Raw genomic sequence first — 25,823 nt, 5'->3', positions numbered from 1 at the left:
GCAAACCTCCGTATTCGCAGCCGCGGATCAGCCTCCAACTTGGCTTGCATGACTTGCTCCCATTGACCTCTGCATCTTACACCTTGCGTACATACTTCGTAGATAAACTCAATTCGTTCCTTATGCATAACACATACGACCATACCTACTGGAAAGCTCGGGATCCCGTCCGCTCTCCCCTAGATAAACCAGTAAGGGCCAGATTAGTAGTTGGGTCGGTGACGACCAGCGAATCCCTGGTGTTGTATGTTTTTTGGGTTTTTTTTTTTTTTTTTTTTCCATTCTTTCTTTTCCCCGCCAATTTCTTTCTGTTTAGCAACTCGTCATGTCTAGTCGAATACAAGAGGAATCTATTTTGACTGTGATATTGGGTCCTTGGCTGGGCGGGGGTTTGTATGGTCCTTCAGCAAATTGCAATGCAGAGATCGGAGAACCTACCTCAGACATCATCACATCACGACTCCCATTCTCAACCAGGTTGAAGCTGACAGGGAGCCATATATTTTCACAAAATACCTATATCATAGCATGCTGCTGCAAAGCCTCCGCATTCCTGACGGCTGGGTACTTACCTGAACCTTTACAAACAGTCGCTAGAATGCAGGTACTCCCTATCAAAACGAAGTTCATCTTCAAGCAGAGTACTATTTTCATTCCTGTCTCCTGTAGAATACCCTCCTCTTTTTTAAAGCTGGCTCATCATGATGGTAATTTCCTCACCTTCTTCCTAACAAGCAAGTTTAGACAATAGAACCCATACAGACATTTGATACGCCTGATACATGCTTCCGCTTCGTATTCCTGTGAGGCCCATCTATCAAAAAACCACCACCTTACAGGAGAAGATCTGCCCCAGCCCCTTCACGAGCACGAGGGAAAGGAAAGACCAGAAGCAGCAGAGGAAGAGAAAGATTCAGCTCCTTCTATTTACGGGTCTCCGGCATCCTCGGTCTCAGGCTTGGGAGGGGCATCCGCATCCGTCATCTCCTCGTCCTTGGACTCTTTTGGTGCATTGGCGGCGTCTTGGGGAGCCTTCTCGGCCTCGGCGGCCTTGCGAGCCTCCTCCTCAGCCGCTCTCTTGGCGGCTCGCTCGGCCTCAAGCTTCTCCTGAAGTGCCCGACGCTCAGCCTCAACCTTTTCGAAGTGGCGCTGCACGACGGGACCGGCCAGAGCCCGGATCTCGTCCATCTTGGCGACGTACACGGCCTTTGTGGCGTCGTCGCCTTCATCGTAAAGCCATTCCTGTCATAAGAGTTAGCTTTTCTGTGTTTCTAATGTCAGGCATGGCTTGAGCTTACCTCGGTAGCCTCGAGCTTCTCGCGAATCTTGGCCTTCTCCTCGTCGCTGGCAAACTCGGCGTACTGGTCGTCGAGCTTGTTGCGGAGCTCGTAGATGTACGTCTCGAGCTCGTTCTTCTTCTCCTCCGTGTCGGCCACCAGCTTGTCCTCCATGAGCATGGAGGCTTCCTTCTCAGCGGCCGCAGCCTTGGCAGCAGGCTCGAGCGACTGTGTGGCGCTGACGATGGGCAGCTCGCCCTTCCGAACTTGCTTCCTGACTTTTCTTGTCTTTGGCTTGGACTCGTCCTTGGCGTCCGTGTCCATAGCCTTGTGCGCAGACTCGGTGGTTAGTTGCTTTCTCATCTCGCTCTCACTTGCTGGGTTCATGAATTCGCCACATGTAGCGGCCTCGGTCTTACGACGCTTCGGCTCTCTAAGAGGTACATCCCCAGTTCCACCCCGGCTTCTATCTGTGCAGAGCCGGCAGATGAGGGGAGGGTTTCAAAGGAATGCAGGGTACTCACATCGGCGTCCTTCTTCTCCCCATTCTGTTCCTCCTTTATCTCCTCCTCCACCTCCTGATCCTCGACGTAGTAGCCACTCTCAACATTCAAAACGCCGTGGATATTGACACGAGCCTTGAGCTTGCAAATCATGAAGTCCTCAGGCTGGCCAGTCGCCTTGACACCCTTGACCGAGAACCGGCCAATGAAGGGAGGAACTTTGCCAGGGAGCGCCTCGGGAGTAGTGTACCTCGCTTCCAGGTCGAAGGGTTGCTTGCGGTAGAAGGTGAGAATCTTGGTCGAGGGCATAACGTTACCCTTGTTAAAGACGGTAAGGCTGGTGTCCTCATCAGGGATATCTGCATCCTTCTCCCAGGCGAACTCGATCGGGTAGCTGATAACATCCTGGACAGCGAAGTCGCGGACCTTGAAGACGGGCGAGAGGATAGCACAGCTGAAGGCGCAGCCACGAGCAATGGCCTCGTCCTGGTTGAGAGTGAAGGAAAGGGGCTTGCCGAAGAAGGCCTGGATGCGCTCCTTGACAGCCGGGACACGGCTACCGCCACCAACGACCTCGACAACGTCAATGTCCTCCTTGGTCAGCTTAGCGTCGGCAAGAGCTTGCTCAAGAGGACCGTTGACGCGGTTCAGCAAGGGCTCAACCATAGCCTCAAACTCCTGGCGCGTGATCATGGCGCGCACGTCAATGTCGTTCATGAGGGACTCGATGTTCAAGGGGCCCTGCTGGTTGGCAGACAGCACCTTCTTGAGCTTCTCGGCAGCGGCGTAGACGCGGGTGAGCGCCTTGGGGTTGCTGAAGATGTCGATCTTGTACTTGCCGTGGAACTCCTTCTGCAGGTGCTCGACAAGCGCGCGGTCGAAGTTGCGGCCGCCAAAGTGTCGGTCAAAGGCCGTGGCCTTGACGGCGAGCTCGCCCTTCTTGAACTCGACAATCGAGCAGCTATAGTCGCTGTAGCCGACATCGATAAAGGCAACACGACGAGGCTTCTCGTCGGCTGCGGGGAGGTCCAGCTTGGTGATGCCATAGCCTAACGCGGCGGCGGTATTGTCGTTGATGAGACGGAGAAGCTTGAGGCCGGCAATCTCGGCGGCATCAATAAGAGCGCGGCGTTGGACATCGGTGAACCAAGCCGGAACACTCATGACCAGGTCGCAAACTGGGAGCTTGAGCTCGTTTTGCGTAATCTGCTTGACCTTGCTGAGGAACATGGCCACCAGCTGTGTGGCAGTAAACTGCTCCTTCTTGCCGAGGTATGTGACCTCGGCGCCGACTTGGCCATTGATATCGACGAGGGGTGCCGAGATAAACTCCTGCTCTATCCGGATATCGGGGTCATTGAGCGATCGCCCGAGGAGGCGCTTCAGGCAGCCGACGGTATTCTTGAGGTTAGAGATCTCCTGAGTCTTTGCGGGCTCGCCGAGGTAGCGGCACTTGGGTCCGAACCCAACAAGGGACCTGTTGGATGGTTAGGCACCTTCTCCCCTCCCAGAAGAATAGCAATGTCAAGGCCAGGAATATGGGAATACTCACGGAGTTGCCCGGTTGGAGACTTCGTTCGTGATCTGTTGTAGGACATGGTTGATCAGTATGCAGTCCCCGACTAACTCAACCTCGGCGAATGTTTCGACTTTTGATGTAAAACTCTAGCGGCGGGGCACTTGACGTACCACATCGACACCCCGGTTCCTCGCGACGGCGATGACGGTGTTTAGGGAACCGAAATCAACACCTGCGACACGTCAAGCAAGGTTAGTCTCCGTGTCCTTGCGACACCGACCAAGACTGGCAGCGGCGCGGGGTGGGCAATCGCAAACTTACCGACAACACTCATGTTGGGCGGCAGGAAATGAGGGGCACCAAGAATCGAAAACCGGACCGGCTGTGTAAACAAAGTTGAACGGGCACACCAACGACCCTAAGTAGGCAGGCTAGTAGGCGGCAGTATGACCGTACCAGCTTGGTTTGAGAAATCGGCAACTGAGGGAGTTCGCTCGTCGTCTACGCAGATGCAGAGTCTAGCAGTGGACGGGAATGGCGTTGCAGAAAACCGATACTCGTCGTCGCAAAGTGGATTGTGCACAACAGGTCTGGTTGGCAGGCAGGCGGTGGGCAGAAAAAAAGTCAACGAAAAAATCAATCCTGGAGCCTGAGTTCCCCTCTGGCACATACAGTGGAAGGGACTTCCCCTCCATGGTGGCCTTATGGGTCATTCAATAGCCCCGCCCCTGGGCGTCAGCAGTAAAGCCCAGATCCTCCCGGAAGCTGGGAGAAGCTTCTCGATTGGACCCCGCCGTGAATCACCTCTCTCTCCCAACAACAGATATGCCTCTTCGCAAGGCTTGGGCTTCACAAATTGTCATTGCCAGGCTGAGACTGAACTGCTGCTAATATGTATTAATGCACTATCAGCCCTTGCCCGAAAAATTCTGTTGAAGGCTTGATTTCCCTGTTCTAAAACTCCGAGCCATCATGGCAGGCTCGCGCGGGGTTCTCGAGGCGATAAGCGATAAGATTATGATTTTGTGCACACCCTGGAGTGTCTTTATCACCCCGCCTCAAGTTATCTGCTTATCCGAGGGGTAGAGTCCGTCTCTCTCACCGCCGACATTACACTTTGATCCGTCCGTCATGGAAGGATATTCTGAGAAGACGTGGCTGTGGCATACCTACGGTAACTAGCTTGAGTCACAAGAGCGAAGTGAATGCGCTCCACCAACTCCCTTTCCGCTGACACGGCTTTTGATCCGTCGTTAAACTTAGAGCAGCATTGATGCCCAACGCTAACCGCGAGTCAGTCTTGAGTTTGACACCGAAGAACAAGCCTACCGGGTAGTCTGACCGAACCAGCCTTTCACGGACAGAGAGACTCGAGAATGACATTGCCTATAAAACCCCAGTCAAATGTCTTCCTCCGAACGAAGTTATAGAAATGTCTAGTGCCAGCCGTATACTGTACGGGCAATATGCGAAGATGTATCTACAAAATAATCATTCACCCGTTAACTAACACAACGTTTAGAAGCCTAAAGTCGCCAACTGTCCTTTCCAAATCTATATACCCTCCTGCCTTTCAACGCTGTCAACCGACTGCTGCCCTCGCTACCGCTGGGAGGTCCTCGGGCCAGGTCTAGGGGATGAACCCCGGCTGTCATGGTCCGCATGAGACGCTTCAGCCTGGTCCAACTCGGCCTCCTCAGTAGCCGAGGGATGCATCCAGCTGGCTCTGCCCAGCGGGCTGGGTCCCGCCGCCGTGTTGCTGGCGGTCCGCGGCGGCACGGGTGGTTGGCGGGCAGCCGCGCTGTACGGATCCGGGGACGGGGTGTAGTGTCTGGGCTGCGTGTGCGCCGAGCTGGCAGAGCCGCCGCTGCCGCGCCTCACGAACCTCGGCTGCTGTGATGGTGGCGGGCTTTGGTTTGATAGGGCATCAGTTGAGTCTGCGAAACCCGCCCGGCGCAGCTCTGATTCCGGCACCTCGTACACCTGGCCTGGCGGCGGCCCCTGGAAGATGCGTGAGTTGCTCATGAACTGGCTCAGCTGGCTCGCCTGCGCGAGCTCGTACTTGCGCCGGTCTTCCTCGCCCATGATGCTCTCCACTCTCCGGGGCATGTACACGGAGAAATTCCCGGTAAGGGCGGAGGAAGTGCTGTCAAACGAGTCGCGGTGCTGTAGAGTCCTCCGGCCACCGGCATGGAACGATCCAGCGAGTACCCCAACGCTCGCCACGGAGTCATCCGGGTGCTGGTACCAGCCGCTCGGGGTCCGCTCCGGCGCGGCAAACTTGCCGACCACTTTGTCAGGGGGTTGAAGGATGCTCCTGGAGCGGCTTACTCCGCCACTCTTCTTCTTGTCTCCGCTGCCGGTGAGACCCAGTTCCTTCCTTTCTTGTGCTGCCGGGATGAATGACTCGGGTACAATGTTCAAGTCGTCCCCAGTCTTCTCGGCCTGCTCGATGGCCTCCTGAGCCGTTGTGTGAGAGTCGGCAGCGGCAGCATCTGCTCTTGGGCCACCCCAGGTCCGCTGGCCTGCTGTGAAAATGCCATAGACCATGTAATACCAGTTGAAGAAGGGGTTGAGCACGAACATCATGGGGTAAAGCCATATCTTGAACCGCCTCAGCTTCGCCCCAAAGTAGATCATCATCAACCAGTTGAGCCCCAGCGAGATTGCGATGAAGCCCACTGGCAGATCATCAATCCTCTTGGTCGTCGTGAGCAGCGCCAGAACCATGATGAAGAACAGCAGCGCCGTCGTACGAATCGTGTTTTGCATAAACCGGACTAGAACCAGGATGGGGTATCGCTTCCAGAGCCGCCAATCCGTCAGCATGCAGACCTCATTGGTAATGAAGCCAAGAAACCATCGACGGCGTTGCTTGATCAGCGACCGCATCGTCTGGACGGCCTCGGTCTTGCAGAAGGCCGAGGTGCACATCTGGATTTGGTATCGCTTCTTCGCGCCGATCATGAACAGGTGCGTCAGCCACCGGTCTTCTCCCAGGTGGCTCTTGGCGAAATCGAATAGGTCTTCGCACTGCTCGGCCTTGTCGGCAAAGTAATACTTGGCCATACGCCGGAATGCGGAAAAGCGCAGCATTGTCAGTGCTCCTGGGAGACAAGTGACTGCTCCGCAGCCTGACTCAACCGTCCGCTCGAAAAGCTGCCCGTGAATATACTCCATGTCCTGCAGAAGAGTGATGAGGCTGTGTTTCCTGGTGGTTGACGTGATGACGCCTGTCATGGCCAACATGTCCCTCCTGTTGCCAGGGCTCAGCTCCATGTCGTAGACAAAGTTCTGTAGACAAACCCTATCCAAAATGCAGTCCGAGTCTATGAAGAGAATGAAGAGGTTGTCGTTTCTCTTGAGATAGTCATGGTAGACTTTGTCGATGAGCTTGAAGGTCTGCTTCTGGCAATGTCTCTTTCCGCCGTGGGGGAATCTCGAAACTGTGATCCGCGCCGCCTTGTACGTCACGTCTATACTATTAGGATACGATTCAAGCGTCAAGGGGACACCGAGCTTCTCGATGGTGTTGAGATACAGCTCGTCTTGCTGATCGCCATCGAACGAGAGAAAGACATGGATGCAAGAAGGGGGATAGTCGCAGTCGACGACAGAATTCACTGCCGTCACAAGAACCTCGGGCTCCTCCTTGTAACAGGGCATAACGATCACAACCTTCGGGGCGGATACCTCGTCGAGGATCTGCTTGATACGCTTTGTTCTTCCGAGTTGGTGAGTGACGATCTGGTAGACGCAGAACAGCCAGGGGATCGTCAACAGGCCGGCAAAACTCCAAAAGGCAAACCATTGGAGAATGTTGACCATAGCCGGTGGCCATAACCGCACGATCTGACTGGGAAGTGGGAGTGTCACAATCATAATGGGCAGGAATATGAACCTGCAAATGACGGTTCAGTGGCAACTCGGTTATCATGACAAGGCTACAATACCTGAGCAGTGTGAAAAGAACCGCCACGAGCACCGCGAGCAGCCGGACCGTCCAGTGTTCTGCCTTGACGAAGACTTTCCACAGACAGTAAAGGAAGGCGGCTATCCATAAAAACCACTCGAGGAATGCGGCAATCGTCAGCACGCCCACAATGGCGGTATAGATGATCTGCAGGCAGCTGGATCAGTCATTGCTCTTTTGGGGCCCAAGTGGTTGGCAGCATGGTTTACTTCGTTCAACGGCCATGGTTCACTCATTTCATCCGCCGCCGCCATTTTTTGAGTCAAGTTGGACAGATTGAGAAGCCCAAAGCTGCCGGTTGACGCCCAAGAACGGCAACGGGAGGGGTGAGAAGGTCGAGTATAAGTGACGGCTCGTTGTCCAGGCGCAGAGGCAGCTGAGATCCGCTCGGGTTCTTCAACGTGTGATGGACTAATAGCTGATGGAAAGCTGCACAAGCGAGCGGATACTTGCAGCACCACGTCCACCCGGCCTCCGAAGCTTGGGTAATGGGAAGCCGGCTTCTGGCCAAACAAACGCCTCGTAACGGGTTCCCGTCTTCGAGGTTTCTATTCAAGGAAACCGGCGTGCCGCACATGCAAACCCATGGCGTTGACAAGAGCTGGAAGGAGGCCGTTTACTGCAGGTTCAGCTGTGCTCATGGCTGCCGGACGGGAGGACGAGGAATAAGAGGATGACCGGGTCGAGGCAAACCAGGGAAGCTGGAGAATGACCTCGACGCACGACGGCATCGACACGGCAGACCCGCAACCATGGTCACAGCAGGGTTTATTGCCTGAGCGAATTGCGGCATCTGGTCAGCGGAAATGAGCAGGCGAGTATAAGACGGTAAGCTGGGGAGAATGGCAATATCTGCAAATGGATCATTTTAGCCGGCGCCTCTTCTCAACACCATGGACTCTCACTGGCCCACACTCAAGCTACTTAGCAGATCTGTAGACTAGAAAACGACAAAGCAAATATTCAGTCAGCCCGTATATCGGTGCAGTTGGATCCAAATCGTTTATAGCCCCGAGCAGGTGTTGGAAAGACTGTATGTAAGAGATTGCGTGTAAGGTACTTTGTATAAGTCTTCGATTATAACCCTTGGCGGAGAAGAAGAGAGAGATGAGCTCCAAGCCAATCTCAGTTCTCGCTCATAGCATGGGAAGAACCGTGTGACACGTCGTCACGAAGTCAAGAGAATTCCCGGGTAAGAGGAAGCAGCAACATCCGACGATGCCAGCACCAAGTTCAGGCACTTGCTGCTGGTCGGTTCTGGCTCGAAAGAGAAGAACCAATCCGCTCCCTTTGGAGAGAAGCGACAAGCAACCACACTTCCATGATACACTGGTAAGCATTGGAAGCGCAGGTACATTGCCCTTGCGTCCACGACGATCCGTGGAAAATAGATTAGCTCATGGTGTGAGCTCTGGCAGCTGAAATTCGTAGTCAAGGCACAGTATACAATATTGTATGTAGGTACGTTACCCATCCTATCCGTACCATTTCCCCTTTCCTTGGTGCAGCAGCGCTGCAGGAACCGATGCAGTCGATGCGAGGCTACCAGGGTAGGTAGGCGGCGAGAAGGGGGGATGAGTTCAAGTTGTCCCATGTCGTTTATGGGGTGCAGTACATGTATGCAACCGAGGAATAGGTATTGATCATTTATCGACCCATCATTAACGATAGATCATAGAACAGCATCAGCCTCGCGCCTGATGAGTGAAGGAGGTGAGAATCCCAAAACAGTTGCCAAGCTCAAACACACCAGACGATCTGGAAACACCGACCCAACGAAACAAGATCTGCCGAGCCCAGGTCTAGGCAGGCGGTTGTTGCCGTGAGCTTGCTTCGAAAGCACTTGGCGCAGCAGATCGCTCTTGCTATGATCGCCGAGAAACTTGAACCCTCAGTGTCCCATTTGCCCCTGGAAATCGGACCCACTTCCTTCGTCCCCCTGTCCAAAGCCACGACACTACGGAGGTATACAGTATACTTACAGGTAGGTTGTATGTGGCAGACGGCAGTTTTACAACTTTACCCTCCCTACCCAGGTACCTCAGCGGAATGCAAGACGCAAATTCGGATGCCGTGGCTGCTGGCTGCGCCAGCAACTGCGGGATATAATCGATCATCCAACAATGTCACAGTACGGCAGCGGGGTTACGAAGCACATTACGAGTACCTCGTCGTTCGTTCGACACCGTCCAGCTCATGTCGAAGCACCTCGTTGCCAATAGCCACGTCGTTACACAACCGGATAAGAGAAAAAATTCACCACGAGAAGCTAAAGAACAATCGCTGCCATTCTGCAATCTACTGTGTATCGCACGCTATCTTTTCCATGCACGCTTCCTACCTGGGCCCCTCTCCGCTGGTTCTTCTCAACGAATGAACAAGGCCCCATCCCGCTGTAGCTCGAGGCCGCTCCTGAATGTGGCCCAGCCAATCGGCAATACCAATGATCTGGGTAACCTTTGATCCGCCAGATTGCTTGCGAATGAGTTCCACATAGCAGCCGGCTATTCTCCCTGCAAGTTCCTTCCTCGCCTTCGCCGATCGTTGCCGACCTGCTGGATGTTCCAACGCACAATCCTCAATATGCTCGGCCACTTCCCTCTTGTTAGTGGACTGGCCCAGCAATTGTTACTTGACCACTCAGCGTGGTTGAACTTCCAGGCGGCTTGGGCAGGTTGACAGCCCCACGGTCCCTCACGGTTCAAAGTGACCCGGTGGCATGTCACTGATGCGGCGTCTGCGTTAAGCGCTACAGGTCTAGAGCGCGTGTTTCGGCAACGGAACAGTTCAGATCAGTGCCCTGTGGCATAGTCATTGAGGTCAAATGCATGCCCGTATGGTTCCGTATCAAGTCCTATCATATACCCGCCGAACGCGGTCATGTCAGAAAAAGTCTCGTAACTGATGTGCCTGCGTGATGCTGTTCTTTGCCAGAGGAGCGGCCTCCGCGTCTTCTTGAAGTAGAGTTCATGCGATGATTGCTAGTCATGCTCTTCTCTTCTGTACGCGCCAAGGGTACTCGGCCGTGCGCCCCTGAAGCCCCGATTGACCGAACAACCGGCCCGTTTGGGAGCGGCCGAGCTGCGAAGGGCACTCGATCCGATGGGGAATGCTTTGTGGGGGTTTCATACCAATCAACGTCGCTGAGTTGCAGCTTGCGGACGCGCTGCCCGCCGCGCTCTTTGCCCGAACGGTTGTCTGGTCGGTTGTGATGGTGGTGGGTAACGGGCTTCTCGTTTCCTGCAGAAATATGATGAATACTGGAGCTGGGCCGGTAAGGGGTCAAGCCATCTTCACCATCGGTGTCCTCGTTTTCCCGAAGATCAAGGTTGAGCACGAGGTTCTTGATGCGCTGTTGCTCCTCCTTTGCTGCCTGCCGCTGATTGATCATGGCAACAGCAAAGGTCGAGTCTGAAGGTAATTCGACGGTCCGAGTCTGCTATACGTTAGCGTGGCACAGAGCACAAGAGGGGCCATACAACACTCACTTGTTGACGATTGCCTCTCTTCGTCAGGAGCGAAAAAGCCATTGTTCCACTCGAATTTCCGGTTCCGCCTTCGGCAGGTTCGCCGCCCGTGGTATTTTCCCGGTTCTTGGGTCTCACCGGCAAAGGGATGTCGAATACTTGCTTGCGCTCAAACTTGCGCGTCTCAAGACTCTCAGCCATAATCTTCGCGTACTCACGATCAAACTCTGCTTTGTCTTCCGGATCGACCTCCTCTTCCTCTCGGGTGACGACAATGGCCTCTTCCTCGGACTCGCTCTCGTGATACGACGGATTCTGTTCAGGTTCCTGCACGGTTCGCTCACGGTTGGTTGCTGGTCATCAAAGACACGCTGAGGGTCTAGGGCTTACCTCCGCATCTCCCTCGTCGGAGCCTGACTCATCATAGTCGTCCTGCTCTGCAAGAGGCATATCTTCGCCGTTCTCATCATCCGTCGACATCCCGCTCGTCCTATCATCTTGCTCTGCCACCTTGTCGAGCCCGGAAGTCTTCTGATCCTGCGCAACAGCCAGCTGGAAGATCTTGGAGGCTTCCTCCAAATTTGACGCAAGCTTCCACTGTGGTCTCGTCAGAGCAAAGATGTCCTGCACGAGGAACTCGATATCCATGGGTAAAGGATTCTTGGTGTAGATGTAATACTGGAAAAAGGAAAGGAAGTAGTCCAGCTTTTTTCCGGCGGCCCCTTTGTTGAAAAACATGCCGCAAGTCTCTAGAATCGTGGAGATCAGGCGGATGCGGAAGAAATCGTCGGGTTGATCGAACGGGTTGATGCGCCCAGGAATCGGTGGTCCCCCTGTAACAGGCGTTAGCATTGAAGAGCACAGACTTGGGACGGGGCACGAGCCACGTACCGTGGCCGAATGTCATGATCTTGTACATGGTATCAAAGATCACGGGGTGTTCCAGCATCCTGTAGTTGTAGAGCTCTCCAAGGTACTTGACCTCAGCAATCCGGCGCTGATTGAACTTAAAGTCGTTTTGTTCGAGACCAAGGGCGATAGACTCAACTACGGAGTCGATCACGCCAACGACGAAGTCAGTGTGGTACCTGTAAATGGCGCTCAACAGGATGGCGAGGAGGTGGATGTTGCCATATTTGATCTTTCCAGGTTTCGAAAAGACCTTGTGGAGGACCGCAACTACCTACGAGCTGTTAGTTGCGGGCTGTACCTGCAAAGAGGATTGTGACGGACGTGCCTCTTTCTCCTCCCAGTGGAGCCTACGGATTTGCCTCAGAATCTTGCTGTAATTCCGCTTGGTCAGATCCGTGTAAACCAGCTTCCGGATGAAGAGCTCCATCGGCGTCCTCTCCTTTTGTTGAATCGCAGGGCGCTGTGGAGGGTCGACGTAGTACACAGCATTCTCAATGAGCATTCTCTCGGCCTGCCCAATATGCTGTACGGATTTTTTGCGCTGGAGAGTTTCCAAGAAAGACGCCATGCGGGGCGAAGTGTCGGGGTTTCTCAGGAGGTAGCGGCCGCAGTTCTCCAGTAGATTGCAAATGATCTCGATATTCATCCGGGAGAAGTCGTCGAGGCTGACCTTGAGGCAGTGGAAGACGACATGTTCGGGCACAATGCCGAACTTGGTGAGCTCAGCAAGGTAGCGAATGTTGCTGAGTCTCACCTGGCCCAGGAATTCCTTCTCTTTGCGCCGTTGGAGGCTGCGGAATTCAGCATCTAGATATTCCACCACTCCTTTAGGTATATCGGACATGTATTGACCAAGGGTAGCAACAAGCCGGGCCCAGCTTGGGAGAAGATCACCGCGCCCCTTTGGGACCTCTGTCAGTGCTTTAATCAGGCGATTTCTTGAGGCTTTTGAGTTTACAAAACAGAAGTCGATGGCCATCTGGTCAATGGCCTCCTTCGTTGTGAGATCAGGGAGTCTTGCGAGCAGGATATCGACTTGGGCCCCAATTGACTTGTTTGCGATCGCCACAGACTGATCATCGGCGGCAGCGTCGTCGGCATTAATCGTCTCGGCGACTTCGGCAGAGTCGATCCTCTTGCCAACTTGCTCGTCGGCGTCCGGCTTCTTCTTCTTAACCTCCTCGAGAAGAATTCCGGGCACCTTGCCCCGCAAGTCAACGAGGTTCTCGTAGAAGCGACGCTCCTCCTCATCCTCCCAGACACCGGAGCCGTCTCCTTGGCCACGCAGATACTCGCCAGCTTTCACAATGCCGATCGAACTGTTTGCGTTAGTAGAAGAGTCGTCGCCTTCTTTGAGATCTGGCATCTCAGCTCCAATGACGTCTGCGATAACCTGAGCATTGGCGACCAGCCGCTCTTGGGCTTTGACCTGTTTTTCAAAGTTCGCCTGTCGGTCTTCAAATACCTCGCCCGACTTGACATAAGCTTCGGCATTTTTGCGCGACTGGTTGTAAATGGCTTTTTGGTCACGGATGAGGTGGCCCTTGACATCCTCAAAATAGCGCTTCAGTACGTTCTTGAATCTCTCTTGCAGTTCTGGCGGGGTGAAAGAAGGATCCTCGGGCGCCGGTCCGGATTCCTCCTCGGGATCTTCAGTTCCGTCGCCGGCCTTGGTGACGCCATCTTCCTCAACAGTTTTGCGGCCCTCAGATCCGGCGGCCTTGACTCCCAGGACATCCCAGCTGAAGGCCTTGACGAAGACAACGAGCAGAGGGAGGTTTGCATGTTCCCGATCATGGCCCAAAAGGTCCTTCAAGACCTCGAGAGGGAAGGGTTCGGCAGCGGTTCCCTTCGCAGACGATCGAGACTTGACTTCTGCCGGTTTTCCAGCCGTTCCGTTAGTGAGGTCGTCGGGGCGCTTGATATCGTCGAGGGTTCGCAGGACGCCAACGAGCCAGAGCTCTGTTACGACACGGAGTAGGACCCGTTGTCGGGTCAGCCGATCCTTTTCCTCCTTCTCTCGGGCCTCGGGCGTAAGTGTCTTGAGAACGCTCTTATCGGGCGTAGCCATCGCTTTGCCCAAGTACCATCCGAGATACGACGTGAACTCTGCGGGCCCGAAGCGCTGGTGAAGAGCACTGACGATTTCCACGCCAGCCTCAATCTCTCCAGGAGACTTGAGCTTGCAGAGGCCTTCATGGCAGGCCGACACAATTTCGGAGAGGTACTTGGATAGGCTCACAGTCTTGATTTCTTGAAGGAACGTGTTAAGGGTTGCAGGGGATATGGCGGTGCGCAGACGCTTGATGAAGGCCGTGTTCTTCTTCATGGTCGAGTCGAGGGACTTGGCCACGGGAAAGAGGTCTGTTACACAGACCGATGTTAAGTATCCTGACGAGACAGATGTGGGCAGATTGTGCGCGCTCACCCTTCTCTCCATTCCAGGCCCTCTGGTTCAAGTCGCGCAGCTCATCTAGTGCAAGGACAGCGGTTAGTTTGGGCCCACCAGGAACGCTGCCCTGAGCAAGAACGCGAGAAAGAAGAAGAAGAAAAAAAAAAACACATACGCCTTCTTACGCGATCCATGGCGGGCCCTTGGCTTGGTGTGTGCAGTCGGGAAGGGATTGGCAGCGGCGGTGCATTCGGACGTCGAGATGCTAAGGGTTGAGGAATCGGAAGCGGCAATCCCCATCAGCAATGGCAGGCATCGGTGAGGTGATCTGAGGGAGTAGCCTCTAGGGGCACGCGAGGTTTGACAGTATTTTGGCTCGAGTAGTGACGACAATAATTGCCCAGTCTCAGGCCGGGAGAAAGAGCCTTTCTACCGACTGAAGTCGATGGTTTGGTGACGGAATCGATAGAACGATAAAGTTTCGGTGGGTTCAGCACATTGCATCTAGTGACTCGCCCAGCCGGGATTGGATCATTAGGCGCGTTTTAGCGCTCGCTGCCCCGCAGCACAGGCGCAAAAGTGTTACTGTTACAACTGTGGTGTCATACATAGGGTGTGGGAATTCAAGACCCTTCCGGGCCCCTTCGAATTTCATTTCACAGTCAGCCTTGAATTGCGAATGGAATTTTCATGAAAATGGGGCTAACCCAATTCGGCAATGAATCAGCCCAGGGTTAGCGTTATATATATTGACAGTGGTCAACGATCTTAGTGCCTTGCCGCCAGTCATCCACTTCCAGACACAACTTCCACCACTTCAACCACTTCAATACTCGAATTCTTCGTATCGTAACCTCTGCTATGGCCCTGAACTGTCCAAGCTTACAGACCAACCCCCTGTCGGAAAATCCTGAAATTCAGGGTCTGTGTTGAAATTCGAAATTTCCCAAATTTCGCTGAATTTCAGCAATTTGAAAATTTCATTTCCACACCCTAGTCATACAATCCGGGCTTGTGGCATGTCCTTCAGGCCGGTTATAATTCAACCTTATTCACCTAATGTCGGGAAACCTTAGGTGAGCAAATCGAGTTCTGGGAATAGCGACTGGAATAACGTTGCTTCAGATGGAAATTGGTAGGGTCATGGTATGTCTTCAACCTAAATACCTACTTGAGCTGCCAATATCTTACCATAGAGAGGTTGTAATTCTCGGTCAACCCCGCATCCATACGAAGACAGTTCTTCAGAGTTCAGAATGACCCCTCTCAAACTCTGAGTGCCGTAAGATTTCGCAAGATTAAGGTGGGGAGTTTTCAATTTAGCATCGTCATTCTCGAAAAGCAACGACAAGCAAACAAAAATCAAGTCATTGCATGTCACTGGATCGCAGCCATAGTTTCCCGAGGAGTCTTTCATGAAAGCCGGCTAGGAACATCGGAAGAGTCCGAACCCAGCACTGTCTCCACTGTTCGGAACCGGAGCCGAGCGGATCGGAGGCGGCATCTTTCTTGGCTCGGGTTTTAGCCCTCAGAAACCGCTGGCGGCATTTGATGGCCGGCCCGTCTTGGCGACCCCTAACCCGCCTCGAGCCCGCCTCATCCCACTTCGCACCTAGACCGGCCCGCACGGGGCAACGGAATGGATGCGGCCAGGACAGAAGGGACGGAACGGATTCCGACGTGGCGGGGGTGGTGACTTTCCAACTTAAATACACTCGGGAGCCTACCTACCTACCAACCAATTCGCAGCGTGCATTGAGAGTGTACCTGACTTCCACAGTTTCCATTCGAGGATCCTGATCATGATTCGCAGGGCAGAGGAATTCTGAGTGGGCTGAAAAACTCAGGCAGAGCTACACCAAGGTACGTACCTAGTCAAGGCGATCGAGCTATCTCCGTCTTGATGGGAGTGGGGCGGCCTTATCAGCATGCGTGATAGGGGCCATGGCAAATCACCAGTTGTCAAAGACATTGAAGATAAGAGTTGCGGCAAGCCACCCGCTCCGTGCCTGGCACCGATCGGTGTAAGTCCGCGGAAGAAGAAACTTTCTCAACTTCTACCGTGGAGCGATGCGTCTCCGGTCTCCTCGGGACTACATGTTACTATCACCACAAAGTAACATACAGTGTAGTGTACGGAGTACACGGATGTTAAGTAATTGCCTCGGTGGAGAAAGCGCTTCTCATCGTGCCACCTGCTCTTCTACACCTCAGTCGAGCATGGACTTATCCACCGCTCCCACAGGTTCCCACATGTTCCCACAGGCGGGATTCCATAGGGCTCCCGCGGAGCACTATGCGTGTGTTCATGTATGTACTTACTCCGTACATACTCTACCTTTACGATCCGCTAGGACCGTCTGGCGGCCTGGCCCCCTGCTAAACACATCTCTCGTCATCAACAATCCACCCCCGGCTGTTACCATGCACGCAGGAGCCAGAAATCGTAGTTCCGGAGAAGCAGAGCCCTTCTTATAAGCTCGGCCCGGGACGAAAGGGAAGAAGTGGATGGGATGGGATTGGAAATGCCGCTCTTGCCATGGGCTTCTGCTTAATCTTCTCCTATCCCCCATATACTTCACGTACCTGATTCTTATCAACCCCTTGCCCATTGCCCATTGTCCATTTCTCTAACCCATATCAACGCCTTTCCCTTTCGTGTAGATAGCCTCGCCCTTCTCGGTACCAGACCTATGCAATAGGCAGTTTCTTGGCTGCCTGCTCGCTTCTTGACGCCGATATCATGGAGGTGGTGTCCCCGTCGCCCCTAGGCTTTCGTCTGCCTTTGCCTCCTTCGCCTCCTCAAGAAGTAATCGACTTCGAGAAACAGAACATAATCTTGTCAACGTACAATGTTGAGGAACCGGAGTCTGAACCAACTCGACTCTACCCACTCCCACCCAAGCCTAGACAGAACAAAGTTCTGCCAGAAGACCTCAAGACGCCCGACAATTTCGTCGAGAGAGACCCTCGGCTTATTAGACTAACCGGCATTCACCCCTTCAATGTCGAGGCGCCGCTCAGTGACCTGTACGACGAGGGGTTCCTCACCACAAAGGATCTGCACTATGTCAGGAATCACGGCGCCGTGCCGCGGGTTGAGGACAGTGAAATCCTCGACTGGACCTTTACCGTGGAGGGCATGGTTGAGAAGCCCGTCACATTGACGCTGCGAGACCTGATCCGGGATTACGAGCAAGTCACATATCCAATCACGCTCGTGTGTGCCGGCAACCGGAGGAAGGAGCAGAACGTGGTTCGGAAAACCAAGGGCTTCTCATGGGGCGCTGCCGGCTTGTCTACGGCCTTATGGACCGGCGTTGCTCTACCGGAGCTGCTGAAGCGCGCTGTTCCCAAGCGCGGAGCCAAGTATGTCTGCTTTGAAGGCGCCGACAAGCTGCCCAACGGCTACTACGGCACCTCGGTCAAGCTCAGCTGGGCCATGGATCCGGAAAGGGGAATGATGGTGTCCCACATGATGAACGGCGAGATGCTCCATCCCGATCATGGGAAACCCCTGAGGATAGTTATCCCCGGGCAGATTGGCGGTCGCAGCGTCAAATGGTTGAAGAGGATCATTGTTACTTCGGCGCCAAGCGACAACTGGTATCACATCTACGACAACCGCGTGCTGCCGACAATGATCGACCCCGAGCAGAGCGCGGACCTCCCTGAGACTTGGAAGGACGAGCGGTACGCCATCTACGATCTCAACACCAACAGCGCTATCTGCTACCCTGCCCACGATGAAAAAGTCCCGCTTACCGATGGCGCGCACACCTACAAACTCAAAGGCTATGCCTACGCCGGCGCCGGTAAGCGCGTAACACGGCTCGAGGTCACCCTGGACCAAGGCAAGACTTGGGTGCTCGCGGACCTGACGTACCCCGAGGACCAGTACAGACTGGCCCCGGAAGGAGAAATGCTGTACGGCGGCAGGCTGGACGTGTCATCGCGGGAGGCATGCTTCTGTTGGTGTTTCTGGGAGCTCGATCTCCCGCTCTCGCAGCTCGCGGGAGCCAAGGACGTCATGATCCGAGCTATGGACGACTCCATGATGGTGCAGCCGCGGGATATGTATTGGAGCGTGCTGGGGATGATGAACAACCCGTGGTACCGCGTTGTCATCCACAAGGAAGGCCAGTCACTGCGATTTGAACACCCCACGCAGCCGGCGCTGATTCCGGGCGGCTGGATGGAGCGGGTGAAGAAAGAGGGGGGCAACATTACCAACGGCTTTTGGGGCGACAAGATGCCGGGCGAGGAGGCAGTCCCGGCGCAGGAAGCGGCGGCAAAGGAGATCAAGATGGTCGATGACAAGGTAACGCGGAGCATCACCGCCAGCGAACTCCGTGCCCACGACGGCGAGGACGAGCCATGGTTCGTCGTAAACGGCCAGGTCTACGATGGCACCAAGTTCCTCGAAGGCCATCCGGGCGGCGCAGCCTCCATCATCAATGCGGCCGGGCAGGATGTGAGCGAGGAGTTCCTCGCCATTCGTAAGCCACCTCCCTCCCTTGAAGAAAAGAAGCCCCATCACTAACCCTTCCTTTTCAACTGAACAGACAGCGAAAACGCCAAAGCCATGATGCCCGCCTACCACATCGGCACGCTCGACACGACCTCGGCAGCCGACTCTCTCCCAACACCTCCAGAATCCTGCCCACAGTCGCCAAGCCTGGTGTTCCTGCAGCCCAAGACGTGGACCCGAGCACTACTCGCCTCAAAGGAAGCCATCTCATCCGACACCAAAATCTTCACCTTCACCCTCTCACACCCGACGCAGCAGGTCGGCCTCCCCGTCGGACAGCACCTGATGATCCGGCTGCGGGACCCGGTATCGCGCGAGGCCATCATCCGCGCCTACACCCCCCTGTCCGAGGGCAGCGACACGGGCTCGCTGCGCGTGCTGGTCAAGATCTACCGCGACACGCCCACGCAAAAGGGCGGGCGCATGACGCAGGCCCTTGATGCACTGCCCGCCGGCCACGCCGTCGAGTTCAAGGGCCCCGTCGGTAAGTTTGAGTATCTAGGGAGGGGCCGCTGCGCCGTCAATGGACGGGAAAGGAAAGTCAGAAGGTTTGTGATGGTCTGTGGTGGGTCTGGGATCACGCCTGTTTTTGCGGTTCTTAGGGCGGTGGTTAAGGATGTGCAGGACCAGACGAGGTGTCTGCTCCTTGACGGGAACAGGGTTGAGGAGGATATCCTCCTTAAGAAGGAGCTGGATGGCATGGAGAGGGAGGCCGGTGCCGCTAAGTGCAGGGTGTTGCATACGTTGAGTAGACCTGCGGATGGGTGGACCGGGTTGACCGGGAGGATGAACAGGGAGTTGTTTGAGCGCGAGGTTGGACGGCCGGCGGAGGAGAGGGATACCATGGTCTTGATCTGCGGGCCTGAGGGGATGGAGAAGGCGGCTAGGGAATCGTTTCTGGGTATGGGATGGGCCGAGGAGGATTTGCTCTTTTTCTGATGTACGAGCGGGGAGGCATGGCGAGCGGCGTGCTAGACTCATTTTCTGCAGGATGCTTTCTCACGTTTCCTTTTGACGACATCATTCGTAGACAACTGGGCACTTACATGGAATCTGGGATGGTTGGGCTGGGAGCATGTATTGTGAGCGGAAACAAACAGTTCTTCTTTCTTTGACGAGCAATTCACCGCACTTTCAAATCGTAATCTTGGCCAGGGGCAGTACACTCAAGTTACTACACTGCTCAGTGCTCGCAAGGCTCTTGGGCTGTCGGCGAAATCGAGAGCCAAATCTTTGTAGATTACATGGAAAGATTCCATCTGGATCTGAGAGTGCAATAAACGAGAGATAGCGAAATCGAGAGTTCGCGGACTTCAATTTGAGCCAATGTCGAATCTTGCTCTGACAACTGAGCAGTGAGCAGTGAGTGAACAGAGCCCTGCAGACATGTTCAGAATGTAGTCACGTGACTGAGCACGTGCTCCTAGCAACTTCCCCAATTGGAGGGCTCCTATTGGCTCTTTCCAGCACCGAAGCTCTGACGCCAGCCGTGCGGGTGAAGCAGTAGCAGGAGCAAGCCGGACACAATCTTCGAGCGAGCAAGAGCGACCTGGGAATTACGGTCGATTACGGTGAACCATCTACGGCAAACCGACTCCACCAAGTCAATTGAGTCGCTGTTGATATCACGCACACACAAAAAGCGATGCGCGCGACGCTCCGCCTCTTCGCGAGCGTCCGCCCGGCGGCGGCCAAGTACCTCGAGGCGGGTACGCCGACGGGGTTGACGGGCCTCTACACGCACGCATCGCCGCGCTCGACGCTGCTATACCTGTACACGTCAACGCTCGACAAGCTCAAGGCCGCGCCCGAGCACTCGGTCTACCGGCAGTCAGTCGAAGCAGTCACAAAGCACCGCCTGGCCATCGTCGAGGCCGCCGTGCCCCCGGGTTACGACGAGTGGGCGGAAAAGGCGCGCAAGCTGCTCGAGGACCACCCGGAGCAGTTCAGCATCAGGTCGAGCGCCAGCCTGACGGGCGCCGCCGCCGCGCGCGTCGAGAAGGCAGGACAAGCCTTTATTGTCAGGCATTTGCCCAAGGAGGTGGACATACGGGAGCAGGAGTGGGACGGGGAGCTGGATGAGGGCCCGGAACTGGAAGGGAGCAGGACGCTGGAGGAGAGGCAGGATCTGAGGCTGAACTTTGAGAGGGTGGATCTCGGCGGCCACGACATGGTGGAGTGGGAACCGGAGCCGCAGTTGACGGCTGATCAGTGGGTTTTTTCCTCCTGGCTTCTGGCTCAAATTACTGGTTCGAGATACTAATATGGCTAATTCGTAGGATCGAGGAGATCGAGACTAAAATTGGCGCTGGCCTGATCGAGGAGGTCATTCAGGTTGCTGAAGGGGAGCTGAAGCTTGTCGACACAATGCTCCAAGCGAAGGTGTAAGTTGGCGGTATACCTAGTCTGTTGACTGTGCACTTGCTAATCTTGTTCGCTCTAGCTGGGAGCCTCTTGAGGAGCAGCCGGCGGAGGGCCAATGGTCCTACTTTGAGCGCAAGCCCTGAGCAATGTGGAAAGGTATTGTACCACTACATCGAAGGCCGCACATATTTAGACTGCGGCGCATGTACGGCCTGAACTTGACGCCTAGATTATCATGCTGCTCCGGTTTGGGCCACTGAGCAGACATTGAGTTCGAGTTACGGGAAGAATGACTCGGAACACAAAGCATCACCGCGTTTTGCCTCATATACTCCGTATGTATAGTAACATATGTGTTGTGACGATCTGGTAAGATCGTGACTAAAGTCATAAAAACTAACTGTTTGTTTTATCCTGCTGGTTTTGCCCCTGCTCCTACGAAATGGGCAGTGGCGCTGTTGCGAGATTGCATACAAATAAGTCTCAGCCTTTGTAACTCAGATTGTCATGAACCTCGACCAACTTTTCTCTCCTTTCATTGACTTTCCAACCCGACACTTCTTTCAAATGTAAACAATCCATTTGCACTTGTGATCAGGAAAATAGGTATCCTTAACAAAGTCTGAACGCAAGAAAAGAGAGGGAAGCATCCACGAATTGAGAACTCATTGTTGTGAGAAGCAAGTTGAGAGCGTTTTGTGACATTTCGCCATTTGAGAAAACCATTCACAGCAACCCCCGACTTACAGGTCGCCACACCACAACCATAATAACATCAGCCAAACGTTAACAAACCATCAACACCGCCTTCAATTCAGCATCGAGCATAAAAGACATGTCGTCAACCCATCAGCGCAAACGCAAACGCGCCGCATCGGGGACTCCTTCCTCCTCGGCAACCACAGACAAAGTCATCAACCCGCTTTCGCACACTCCGGACACGCTCAAGCAGTTCGCCCGGGCCGGCTACCCGGCTGACCTGCCACTCCCATCCGAGGTCTACCCGGGCTTTCCGCACCGGGCGCCGGGCTACAACCAGGCGCGGCAGAACTGGCGGCACAATTACGCCCGCAGCAGCAGTCCCCCTATTACGGAAAATGACAAAACCGATGAAGAAGAAGAACCTAACAGGTCCTTCTCGGCAAGCGACGGCGACGATGAAATCACAGACGCGACAACCCAAGGCGCCACCGACGCCGACGTGACGACCACGGACGACGACGATCTTTTCCCGTCCGGCAGCAGCAGCAGGGGCAAGGTCAGAGGCCGTGGTCCCAAGAAGAAGCGGGACAGTGTTGTTGTCGACCGCAAAGCGCAGGCGTACCACGCCCGCGTGGGCTGCCTCGTCGGCGTGGTCCGGCGGTGTCTGGCCGAGGGCGACATCCCCACGGCCAAGCGGGCGTTTGGCCTGCTGGCGAGGGCTAAGGTGTACGGGCGCAAGGTGGATCTGCGGTATCAGGGGCTGTGGGAGATGGGGGCGGAGATTCTGATGCGGGAGGGTGGGCTGGTTGGCAGGCATGTGCAAGTGCATGTGCAAGGCTCGGGAGGAGGAGGGTCCAGTGGGGAGGAGGGGGAGGGAGATGGAGGGGATCAGGGTGGGGATGGGAATGGGAACGAGGGGGGGGAGGATGAAGAGGACGAGGATGCTAAGCTCGCGCGGCATGAGGAAAGTCTGGCTAGGCTAAAGGCCTACTACGAGTACCTCATCCAGCAGTACCCCTTCAGCAAGCAGCACCCCAACAGCACGAATAGTGTGCTGGACTTCCAGGCGGCGCTGTTTAGCGCTGAGATGGAATGGGCGTATGCCGCGCACTGGAAGGGGCTGGCGAGGTTGGAAAGAGGGGAGGTTGGGGATGACGATGACGAGGGAGAAGCTTCGGATGCAATGCATGCTGATGATGAGTTAATGGATTACGAAGTCGAGGATGCAAATGAAATGGACGCGGGAAGGGAACGGGAAGGTGCGCTGTTGCAAAGTGACGACGGAAAAGACCATCTCCGCGGTCTTAGTCGGCGGGAGATCAGACGGCGCGAGGAGGAGGACAAGCTCCGGCTTGCCGCCATGCAGCGCATGACGGATATCGCGCAGCGGATGGACACGGTCATGGAGACGATTCCTTTCTCGCGCGACCACGAACTGCTGAGACTGAGGGCAATGGTGGCGCTGTACATGGCGGACTTGTGCGTGCCGCCCGCCCCAAGGTCAAGGGCGCAGGAGATAGAGAGCAGTGAGGCGCGGGCGGGGCAGCACAGGAAAGCCAGGGAATTCTTGGAGAGGATCAAGGAAGGAGGCGGCGAATTGAAAGAGCACGACGAGCCGCTTCTGAAATCTCTACAGTCGGATGACGAAGAGGAAGATGAGGACCAGATGGGATTACCAATGTTCTCTTCACTGGGTGCATAGGCGAAAGCAGAAGAGGGCATTATTATCTTGCCCCTAACATACAAAACACAACCTTCCTCAGGCAATTGGCGTGGCAATGCCCTTCTCCTTACCCCATCGCTGGTAGATCAACGCTCTGTTCCCGTTTCCCACTACCACGCACCACTCTCCCTCCGGACTCCAGCCCACCTGCCGTCCGACGAACCCGCCATCGATCTGCAGCGTCCGGTGCGCCTTGATAGCGCCGACGGGATTCGACAGGTCATACATCTCGCTCCACTCCTGGAGCGTCCTCTGGCTGTAGCCAAGCGCCGAGACGCTCTCCGGGTCCGGGCTGGCCGAGACCATGGACTCTTTATCCCCCGCCACGGATGCCGCCGCCACGGCTGCAACGCCAGGGGTTTTCTTATAATACCTCTTGACCACCAGCCACGACGGCTTCTGCACCGCCGGTGGGCCACTGGCACTGGCACCGCCACTGGCACTCTCCAGCTTCCCCGTCCTCTGGGCCTCCTTCAGCTCGGCCATGTACCGGGCGTACGAACCGAACCTGGCAAAGTCCCAGAACATGGTCTTGGACTTTGCGTTGGCGAAGGCCAGGATGGGGTGTTTGCCGGGGGCGTGGAACATGCGGAAGCGCATGAAGAACTGGATGCCGCAGTCGGGCGTGGCGAACTGGGCGAGGCGGGTGAACATGGCGGGCCGCGAGGGGGACAGGGTCGGGGTGAAGTAGGAGCGTGTCTGCTTGGCCATGTCGGTCGGCGTCGGCGCATCGAGCGGATCCGGCACGGGGTCCTCGGACGAGAAGCCCTCTATGCGCCAGAGGACGATCAAGTCTTCGTGGCAGGCCCGTGAGAGGATCAGGTCGCCGAAGAAGGCTACGCTGTTTGGGTGTTGTTAGATGTTTTTGTTGCGAGCAGGGAAGAGGGGGATGACGGTTTTTACCAGTCTACCAGGTTGTTGTGTATCTCGGAAGACGAGAAATGAGGGTAGTATATCACGAGGGGAATGTCGACGTGCTCTGTTGGCAAGTCCGGTAGAGCCCACTGTGGGTAGTCAGATCAGAATCAATATCTGCGTATAGGGTATTGGAGTGCTTACCAAATTGATGACCTGGTCGTGGCCTGCGGATAAGAGGTACCGCCCATTGTCGTGAAAGGCCTCAGTGGATGTAAGCGAATGTGGAGAGCGACTCCCAACAAGGGGGTACATACGACACTTAGCAGATCATAGGAATGCGCCTCACCGCCGAGGATGCATACACATGGCTGCTTTTCATGAGCCGCTGCCAGACTCCATATCCTGATAGTCGTGTCGTCGGAAGCAGAGGCTATAATCAGCGGGTTACTGGGCGAAGTTGCGAGGTCGTTGATCCCCTATCACCGGTGAGCCACGGGTCCAAAGTGTTGTTGAAGTCTCAACTTACACCACCGTGACCAACAAGTGTCTTTACATGGTTAGCCATATTAGCCAAAGGACAAGCTGACAAGCTCGATAGGGGCACCTATCTAACTCACCTTTACCAGCTTTCCTTGCTGCACATTGTAGACTTTGACAATGCTGTCATTGCCTGCGATGCAGAGCCAGGCCTCTTGGGTTTCGGGGTCTCTAGACCAGCAACTGGCGCAATTTGCATCCTCCTATACATTGAATTAGAAACGGTATATACTGCTCACGCGCTGTGTGGACTGCTTACTTACACCATCATCTCTGATGAGCTGTATTATCTCGCATGGGTTCGTGTCCTTGTCCGTGGTCTGCGTCAACCGGCAGATTACGGCCTTATGGTTGGCAACGGGTCAGCACACTTATACCCTTAATGATGATTGAAGCAGGCTCTTTCATACATGCTTCTTGCTAGTAGCGGCAAAAATCGGGGGCGCTCCAGGCGGGTTGTACGGGTAGAACTTGACGTCAAAGAACTCGGCCAGGTCTGTCGAAAGGGCGGTTCAGCAATCCTAGTGCGTAATTTCGAAGGAACAATGACACTCTATTCAGACCTTGGGTGGCTAGTTGGTCGTCCGAGGAAAGGTACTTGAAGTCATCCTGCCGACCACATGAGCACTGTGGACTGTGGACTCTTGGAGGAACTCGACGCGAGAGAGAGAGAGCGACGCAGCGTACCTGGAAGATGAAGGATGCACGCAGCCGGGGGAGTTCCCATTCGGCCATATCCGCCGGAGCCATTTCAGAGACCGGGTAGCGCCTCCCGCAGTATTCGGATGCCCGATCGCCGGAGCTTCGGCGCTGTGGAGTTGAGATTCGGAGGCCAAGTACCTAAATGACGACGCAGTTCTGAATCAAATCTGATCTCGCGCTAGGGCTATGTTTCCCTCAGGTCTGCTCCAAGGCTAACGGGACGGAACTCGTGAACTCGGTTGCAACATTGCATGTTGCGTGTCTTTCTCTGACTTAGGTATCCTGCCTTCAAAGATTGTCATCCTTCCCGCCGTCAAAATCCGAGTGGGGCCGTACGGTGTACTTCAAGGCTTATGTACGGCG

The 25,823-nt window shown here is 55.0% G+C and overlaps 7 protein-coding genes across 7 annotated transcripts; 3 read left to right on the top strand and 4 right to left on the bottom strand.

Moving 5' to 3' along the window:
* Positions 1 to 523: 523 nt before the first annotated feature.
* N656DRAFT_779655 (heat shock protein 70) lies at positions 524 to 3,959 on the bottom strand. Its single transcript, XM_064815234.1, has 6 exons — positions 3,621 to 3,959; positions 3,470 to 3,531; positions 3,333 to 3,364; positions 1,802 to 3,257; positions 1,299 to 1,604; positions 524 to 1,242 (listed from the first exon to the last, which is right to left on the bottom strand). The coding sequence occupies exons 1-6, from the start codon at positions 3,631 to 3,633 to the stop codon at positions 928 to 930; spliced, it is 2,184 nt and encodes a 727-aa protein (XP_064669727.1). The 5' UTR covers positions 3,634 to 3,959; the 3' UTR covers positions 524 to 927.
* A 942-nt stretch (positions 3,960 to 4,901) lies between these two features.
* Positions 4,902 to 7,181, bottom strand: N656DRAFT_829482 (glycosyltransferase family 2 protein; the record flags this gene model as incomplete). Its single annotated transcript, XM_064818582.1, has 1 exon — positions 4,902 to 7,181. The coding sequence occupies one exon, from the start codon at positions 7,179 to 7,181 to the stop codon at positions 4,902 to 4,904; it is 2,280 nt and encodes a 759-aa protein (XP_064669726.1).
* A 2,835-nt stretch (positions 7,182 to 10,016) lies between these two features.
* Positions 10,017 to 14,643, bottom strand: N656DRAFT_732298 (ARM repeat-containing protein). The gene is made up of 7 exons (XM_064812663.1): positions 14,219 to 14,643; positions 14,080 to 14,124; positions 11,977 to 14,015; positions 11,631 to 11,922; positions 11,130 to 11,572; positions 10,761 to 11,066; positions 10,017 to 10,711 (listed from the first exon to the last, which is right to left on the bottom strand). The coding sequence occupies exons 1-7, from the start codon at positions 14,235 to 14,237 to the stop codon at positions 10,151 to 10,153; spliced, it is 3,705 nt and encodes a 1,234-aa protein (XP_064669725.1). The 5' UTR covers positions 14,238 to 14,643; the 3' UTR covers positions 10,017 to 10,150.
* Positions 14,644 to 16,298: 1,655 nt separating this feature from the next.
* Positions 16,299 to 19,664, top strand: N656DRAFT_111733 (uncharacterized protein). Its single transcript, XM_064808512.1, has 3 exons — positions 16,299 to 16,353; positions 16,708 to 18,542; positions 18,609 to 19,664. Exons 2-3 carry the CDS (start codon positions 16,787 to 16,789, stop codon positions 19,511 to 19,513), a joined length of 2,661 nt encoding a protein of 886 aa, XP_064669724.1. The 5' UTR covers positions 16,299 to 16,353; positions 16,708 to 16,786; the 3' UTR covers positions 19,514 to 19,664.
* A 555-nt stretch (positions 19,665 to 20,219) lies between these two features.
* On the top strand, positions 20,220 to 21,081 carry N656DRAFT_798500 (uncharacterized protein; the record flags this gene model as incomplete). The annotated part of the gene is made up of 3 exons (XM_064817765.1): positions 20,220 to 20,785; positions 20,854 to 20,958; positions 21,018 to 21,081. 3 exons carry the CDS (start codon positions 20,220 to 20,222, stop codon positions 21,079 to 21,081), a joined length of 735 nt encoding a protein of 244 aa, XP_064669723.1.
* A 692-nt stretch (positions 21,082 to 21,773) lies between these two features.
* Positions 21,774 to 23,342, top strand: N656DRAFT_798499 (uncharacterized protein; the record flags this gene model as incomplete). The annotated part of the gene is made up of 1 exon (XM_064817764.1): positions 21,774 to 23,342. The coding sequence occupies one exon, from the start codon at positions 21,774 to 21,776 to the stop codon at positions 23,340 to 23,342; it is 1,569 nt and encodes a 522-aa protein (XP_064669722.1).
* Positions 23,343 to 23,399: 57 nt separating this feature from the next.
* On the bottom strand, positions 23,400 to 25,508 carry N656DRAFT_710010 (WD40 repeat-like protein; the record flags this gene model as incomplete). The annotated part of the gene is made up of 10 exons (XM_064811636.1): positions 23,400 to 24,204; positions 24,267 to 24,367; positions 24,423 to 24,482; positions 24,536 to 24,697; positions 24,748 to 24,768; positions 24,839 to 24,961; positions 25,022 to 25,102; positions 25,169 to 25,254; positions 25,322 to 25,367; positions 25,446 to 25,508. 10 exons carry the CDS (start codon positions 25,506 to 25,508, stop codon positions 23,400 to 23,402), a joined length of 1,548 nt encoding a protein of 515 aa, XP_064669721.1.
* Positions 25,509 to 25,823: the final 315 nt, after the last annotated feature.

This window comes from Canariomyces notabilis (assembly GCF_033297395.1).
Source record: "Canariomyces notabilis strain CBS 508.74 unplaced genomic scaffold N656scaffold_12, whole genome shotgun sequence".
Lineage (NCBI taxonomy): Eukaryota > Fungi > Ascomycota > Sordariomycetes > Sordariales > Chaetomiaceae > Canariomyces > Canariomyces notabilis.
The sequence above is the reverse complement of the archived record's forward strand: the minus strand, read 5'-3'. Positions and strand labels throughout refer to the sequence as shown.